At 45.4% G+C, this 6,785-nt stretch overlaps 1 protein-coding gene across 1 annotated transcript in view; it reads left to right on the top strand.

The window, feature by feature from the left end:
* The first annotated feature begins 534 nt into the window (after nucleotides 1-534).
* IGF2BP3 (insulin like growth factor 2 mRNA binding protein 3) overlaps nucleotides 535-6,785 on the top strand; it is a 177,169-nt gene continuing 170,918 nt past the window's right edge. The window contains exons 1-3 of the mRNA XM_024223253.2: nucleotides 535-554; nucleotides 1,151-1,328; nucleotides 3,116-3,176. Of these exons, the coding sequence (XP_024079021.1) occupies nucleotides 1,154-1,328; nucleotides 3,116-3,176 (236 nt within the window). The 5' untranslated portion in view covers nucleotides 535-554; nucleotides 1,151-1,153. The remainder of the gene's footprint in view (nucleotides 555-1,150; nucleotides 1,329-3,115; nucleotides 3,177-6,785) is intronic.

Genomic DNA, 6,785 nt, shown 5'->3' on the forward strand with positions numbered 1-6,785 from the left:
AATATTACCCCAGCAGCACGCAGCCTGCCTTAGTACCCCTCCCCTCCCCTCGCTGACCCACCCACACAAAGTGCTCAAGCCATCTTGCCACAGCAGCGGAGCTTGCACGAACGACCCCTATGAATAATACGGTGGCTTCGCATCACGGGGAGCGAGGAGGAGGGGGAGGCGTGGGCATTATATGGCATGTTTTCCCTCCTTCCCGGAGTCCCCTCGGCGATTGCACCCGCCCCGAGAGCCAGCGCGTCCTCGCCTCCCCCCGCTGTTTGTGCACGCTTGCAGGGGAGCGAGCTCGGAGAGGTTGGCCCCAGACAAGCGAGGCCGGGCGTTATTCGTGAGCGCTCGGCGAAGGGGTCCGAGCCGCTGTCAACAACAGCGGTGACTAGGGGCAGAGCGGGAACACGCGCTCAGAGCCGGCGCCCATCAAACTCCCGAGCTCCCTCTTTCTCGTCCCCAGCAGCAGCAGCCCTCTCTAAACTTGTCCCTGTGTGTGCAGCCAGGCTCTCTCCTCCTCCCTGCCTGTCCCTCACCCAGTCTCTCCTCCTCCTCCTCCGGTGAGTGTGTGTGTGAGAGCCGAGCTACGGCTACTATCTAATTGAGGCGCTGGGATTCCTCACGTGAGAAGTTGATTTGTAGTTTGAACACGTGGCTCATTCAAAAAGCCGGAATATTCAAGTAATTTTCTTCCACTCCCCTCACCCTCCTCTCTGGGTTTTTTTTTTTTTAATTGAGAGGCGGCGCCAGCATGCACGTAGTGTGACATTTTCATAGTCCGCCTGCTGCTGCCGCTGCCAAACGGGCTTGGGGGCAAGACAAAAAAAGTAGTTTTCCCCCTCCTTTCTCCGCCCGCCATCCTGGTCCCCAAGCTGGGTGTTTCCCCCCCTTTCTCCGCTCCGCGCCCGGATCACACCGCAAACACTCCGGATTCCGATTTGGATACAGTTTTTTTACCCCGAGAGAGGACGGGAGGGTGGGAGGGACTCAAGCTGCAGATCTGATTTTTTTTCACCTCGCTCTCGCTTTCTCTCTCTCTTTCTCTCTCCTCCATCGCATTTTATTTTATCCCCCCTCCCCACCTTATTTTGCAAGCCGAGGCTGTAAGTTGTTGGGCGTGTGTGGATTGTGGTGTTTTTTTTTTTAAACGAACAAGACCATGAATAAGCTGTACATCGGCAACCTCGGCGAGAGCGTGAGCCCGCTGGACCTGGAAAGTCTCTTTAAGGAGTCCAAGATCCCTTTCAGCGGCCAGTTTCTGGTGAAGACGGGATACGCGTTCGTCGACTGCCCCGATGAGAACTGGGCTATGAAGGCCATCGAAGCACTTTCAGGTGAGTCCCTCCGGGCGCTCTCCACCCCCGGCCCCGGCCCCCCACCCCCGCACCTCTCGCCATCTGCTTCCTGCCCACACACAGAGAGGGTCCCCTCCTGTCCCCCAGCTTCTCTCCCCCACCCATGTGACCCCCCCTTTACCTCGCCGGTTCAACCCGGGGGGGGGGGGGCGAAATCTGCCCCTGCCCCTTTCCCTGCCAAGGGGATGGGGGCGAGGCGAGAGCCGGCTCCCCGGGCCGCGCGGGGGCTGTGTGTGCACGGGCTACAGGCGGCCGGGGCTGGGGGGCTGCGGATCCCGGGCACGCCGGCAGGTAACGTGCTCGCTGGCGTTTGACACCCAGCCGCCTTCTGGCCTCCGCAGCTCCTCGCGCCCGGGGGTTACGCTGCAGCCATGCGGGCTGTGGGAGGGGGCCCGGGGGCGCTAGGCTGGCTGGCTCTAGCGGCGGGGAAGGCGGCCAAGGAGGTGTTTCTCCCCCCCCCCCCAACAGGCCAGGGCAAGAGGCAGCAGCCTGGGCCCAGACACCTACCACGATGTGGCTCCCCTATTCTCCCCTCCCGCCCCCGACGGAAAAGCCTGGCTTCTCTGCGAGCGTCCCGGGAATTGGGGGTGGGGGAGTATTTGGAGGGGGGGAGGCCATGCGATTTAATGTTTGCATGGTGCGAAGGCAAGGCTGGCGATGTGGGGGGGGGAAAGTGAGCCCTGCTTCCGGCATAACGTGCAAGGACGGCGGGGCGGATGAGCCTCTCTCTGTGCATACAGCGCGCACCTATAGGCGCTCTTGGCCCCGCATCTCCTGCCCAGCGTGTATCCCCGGCAGCCAGGCTGCGGGCTTGGCAGAAGCCGCCTTCTGGGTGCACTTGGAAGGAGTTGGCTGGTGAAGCTCCCAGCCCCACGCGGGGTGTTGCACAGAGGCGACGCATGCTGTAGCTTTCCCTGCAGGGAAGGAGAGTAACCCAAACTTGGGAGGGAAAAGCCATCGCCCCCCTCCCCGCGCCGGCCAGAGGGGCTGGCAGGGCTCGGGCCCTAGAGGGCTGCATTCCTTCGGGATTATTTATTTCGCTTTCCCTTTGACTGCCTCTCCCGCACCCATCACCGCTTGCAGGAGCCAGGCCGCCTCTCTGCCTCTACATCCTGTTTTTGTGTAAAATGTAATGTTGCCTGTTTAATACGGTTTGCAGAGGCTTCAGGGGGGAGGTTCCCGGGGCTGCGAGAGTCCTTCTGAAATGCGCTCTCTTCACCCCCCCATCTCCCTCCAGAAAATGCCATGAAGTTTAAATTGAGGCCTGTCGCCCTGCGGGACGCGTTGGAGGTAGCCGGGGGAGGGAGGGGTGCCCTGCCCAGAATAGGCAAGTAGGGAAGACACAAGCATTTTCACACAACCTTGAAGCATTCCCAATCCCTCCTGTCTCCTTTCTTTGGGCTGAAGGGCCCTGATCAGCTCATCTGATCGAAATTTGTGTATCTATATTACAGAGACCTTGGAGAAAATGGCTCAAATAAAGGAAGAGGTCCACTTTAAAACAGCTTCATTCACTTACCTCTTCGGACAATTATTGTGCTAAAAGGAATCATTAAAATTCAAGTCCCTTGGCTTGTGATAGCAGCAGCATAGTGGCAAACTGCAACACCAGTTATTAATGAATAAGCTAACATGTTGCACTTTTAATTTCCTGTGCTGTTTTAAAACACCACAAATTAAATTTGGGAAAGGTGGGGGGATGAGAGAGAGGGAGACAGTCAAACACATTTAAAAACACTTCTCCCTAATTTTGATTGTATTTGCAGGTAAAGTGGAACTGCATGGTAAACTCATAGAAGTTGAACATTCAGTCCCTAAAAGACAAAGGTAAATAATTTTTTTTCTTGCCCTCGATGACCAGTCTACCACAATAAAAAAAAAAATGCTTAAGTTATGTTTGCCTTCCTTGTGGATAAATTAGCTACTTTTATTAAACTAAAAACCCACCATGATATCAGAAATAATTCCAGAATTCTACCCTTATATTTTTAATGTAATGTATTATCAATCTGCACTGGATTTATAGAAACCAACTCTCTTCATGGAGGAAGCAGGTTGTGATTGAATGACAAATAATTTATTAAAAATTTTAAATTCCCGAGAAGAGTTAAATTTTGTGCTTTAACAGGAAATGAAATGGGATGTTTTGAACTGTGTAACAGGCAAGCATGTGAGCTTTGCTCTGCAACAAAAAGCATCTTGTAAATATACTTGTATACATACAGTTTTTTGATCCTGCCATGCTGGAGGCTGCAGCATTTTATAGCTAAGTGGTGTAAGTTTCATCTAGATTTAAGGAGGAATTTTTCTTTACTGTTTTGATCTGGCATGTACAGACATATGAGGAAATGCTGATTTCTCTTTAGTAAAGACATGATTTATGCATCCTTTATTTATGTGTGTTTCATTTTTGCAAAGTGAGTAATTCAGGGGTCAGTAGCATGTAGTTTTGTGGGCCTGATGTGAAGAAACAATGCTCAGATTTTTGCAGCAAAGCAGACTAGTACTTCTGTACTACCTAGAGCATTGTATTCTGCTTTTTTTCCACAAATGTTTAAATTATACTGCACTCTAGGTTTTCTAGAGAGTAATAACAAAATAGATCAAACTTTGCACTTACTTGTTCCTGCCCTCCATTATACAAACAGCCATACTTCCCAGATTAAATAACTTTATTTAAAAAGTGCTCCTAACACATCCCTTAGACTTTTACAAAAATACAGAATTTCTCAAACAGTTGATTAAAAAGGTGTGTATAAATATTAGTTGCTTTATTGTTGGGAATCTGATTGTGGGATTAATCTTTGTTTAGCAGAGGAGGGAAGTTTCGCTTGAGAAAGTATGATTGTGGGATTTTTGTTGGTTTAATGCTAGTAGGAAAGTCTTTGTATTTATAGTGTCTGGTTAGTTTTGTTATTTGGAAACTAATGTAATATGCAGTCTTGTTTATTATGCAAGATGAATGTGTCAGCTGCAAATTACAGTAGCATATATTCAACTTTTTGAATGTATTATATTGGTTAAATACATTCTTGTATACTTGAAAGGTTATTAGGGTTAAATAGAAGAAAATGCAATGGCAAATGTAGGAACTGATCAGTCTCAAAAGTACATTCCAGTCTTTGTAATATATGCCAATATAGCAATTAAGTTGTAAACAGAAATTTATTAATCTGAAGGACATAAAAAAGTGCACTGATACATACACCATTCTAAACACACTAATTTTATAATCACAAATGTAGTTTAGAAAAACTTCTGTACCATTTTTGATGTGTTTAAATGCGTATTTCCCTGCTTTTAATAGAGTTCAACTGAAAGTATAAAAACACATTGTTCTGTGTGTTGGGGTTAGGCATGTTTTCATCTTTGTGTGTGAATTAGCATTTTCTCTTCTACAACTTGCTTTTTTTTGTTTGTAATTCTGTAATTTATTGGAAGAAATGTTATATAAAACTTGAGAGTAAAGTTAAGTTTCCAAAATATATTGTAGGGATACAGGTACATACCCATCTTTGTATTTTTATGAATATTTAGTTACCAAAATATCAGTATTATTTCCCACTTCAAACCATGTCTATTAAACATTATTTAAACATGCTGTGTCTGATCAGAATATTTTTGAACTTTTTTATAGAAAATTAAATTGCATTTCTCATAATTGAAAATAAAAATTCTTGCCTGTAGAAATCTACTTTAAAATTAATTCAGTAACGTCCATGCAAAAGTAGTTTTCCTTGCTTTCCTTTGAAAACTATGTAGTATTTCCCTTGCACCAGCTCAACAAGTTTTTTTTTCTTTTTTTTTTTTTCCTCTCCTACCATGGATCTCTCTAAGTATTGCCTAGTTGTTATGTTTCCAGAGTTACTAGATATCTTTAAAAGTTAAGCCTTTAAATGTTGAGCTAAATAAGTAATTTAGAAAAAAGAGATTATTTACATGTGTTCAAAGTATGGCTGTAAAAGAGATGTATTTTAAAAAAGCCCGTATATCTGTACATGGTAAGTGTGGCAAATATAGTTGTTAATGAGGTAGTCAGTCACAGTGCTGTGGAGAATCCTGTGTGGTGGTATTCAAAAGACCCACCCAGTTTGTTAGTATGTTGAAAGTCTAGGGTTAGTTTTCCATGGAGCCTAGCTTGTACCAGTGTGTTTTGTTTGGTTAAATAGATGTTACAGTAAAGAAAATTATGTGGAATATAGGTCATGTCCTTCTTTTAGCATGCATAGCCGTACAATTAACAGCATGATCAAATTATTGCTGCATAAGAATAACAGCAAAAGTTGTTTGTAGTGCATTTAAATTGTTCAGTGTATACTGTTAACCTCTATCACTGTGTAGCTGCTGAGTGGGAAGTTCCTACTCAGTTTTTAAAAATATTTATTTTTGCATTTGCCTGCCTTTCTCCTCCACCCCCCAGAGGCTGGTGAGGTTGTGTATGAGGGGTGAAGGTAGGGAGCTGGTAATCCATAACCTTATCATGGAAAGGAAGGTCAAGAGGTGGTGTCAGTTAGGCTTCCCATAGTGTTGTGGTGTGTCCAGAAGACTCGACATTGCGAAGTGTGGTTTGTTATTCAAAGTGAAATTCTTAGACCCAGTAGTCACTGTATTCCAAACTTTATTGGACATTCCAGTCTGAAGTGGGCACACACACATTTGCAAAAATTACCTTTATACCTGCTGTGAAAGGCAGGTTGGGAATATGGTACTGTGGAATGCCTATTGAAGCGGTAAGACAGATGCTGGGTACATTGCAACTGTAGTTGGGGTGGGGGAGGGCTGGTAAAGGTTTACTTGCAAGAAGGGTGGAGATTTTTGGGTGGGAGGTGCCTGCTGTTTCATAAGCCAAAAGTTTATTCCTGATTTACTACTGAAATCTCAAGGGAATGTGAAAGGGAAATGTGGAATTTTTGCATTCAGACCTTATGAGTCATGGAAGACTATTGCAGTACTTCATAGAACTTTGTCACTTCATTCAAAACTTGGAGAAGGCATTGTAACAATTTTGAGTGCTAGTCATGCTTCTGAAGAGAACACAGAGCATTGTTAGTTCTGATCAACCCTTCACATTAATTTTGTTTTGAGAAACAAAAATGCAGCAAGATTGATATATATGTACACTTGTGGTGGAGCCCTTTAGGGACCCCCTTTCTGTGACTCAAGAGCAGCTGGTATCTAGTGGGGCAATGTACATGCTGCAATCTGATTATTCAGATAGCACTGATGTCACTGGTGTGATGTGCAGTTTAGCTTAGTGGGGGGAAGGGTAGGGAGCTGACACTAGCCACCTGAGCATTGCACATTGAGTCAGTCCTTTAAAATTTCTGAGAACATTCTTAAATCCCTGACAAATGTATAGACCTTCACCTAAAATTAGGAATTTTTTTTATGTATTTTTTTTTTTTTTTTTTTTTTTTTTTTTATTTTTTTTTTTTT

This window comes from Terrapene carolina, unplaced genomic scaffold, assembly GCF_002925995.2.
Source record: "Terrapene carolina triunguis isolate 2854851 unplaced genomic scaffold, T_m_triunguis-2.0 Scaffold84, whole genome shotgun sequence".
Lineage (NCBI taxonomy): Eukaryota > Metazoa > Chordata > Testudines > Emydidae > Terrapene > Terrapene triunguis.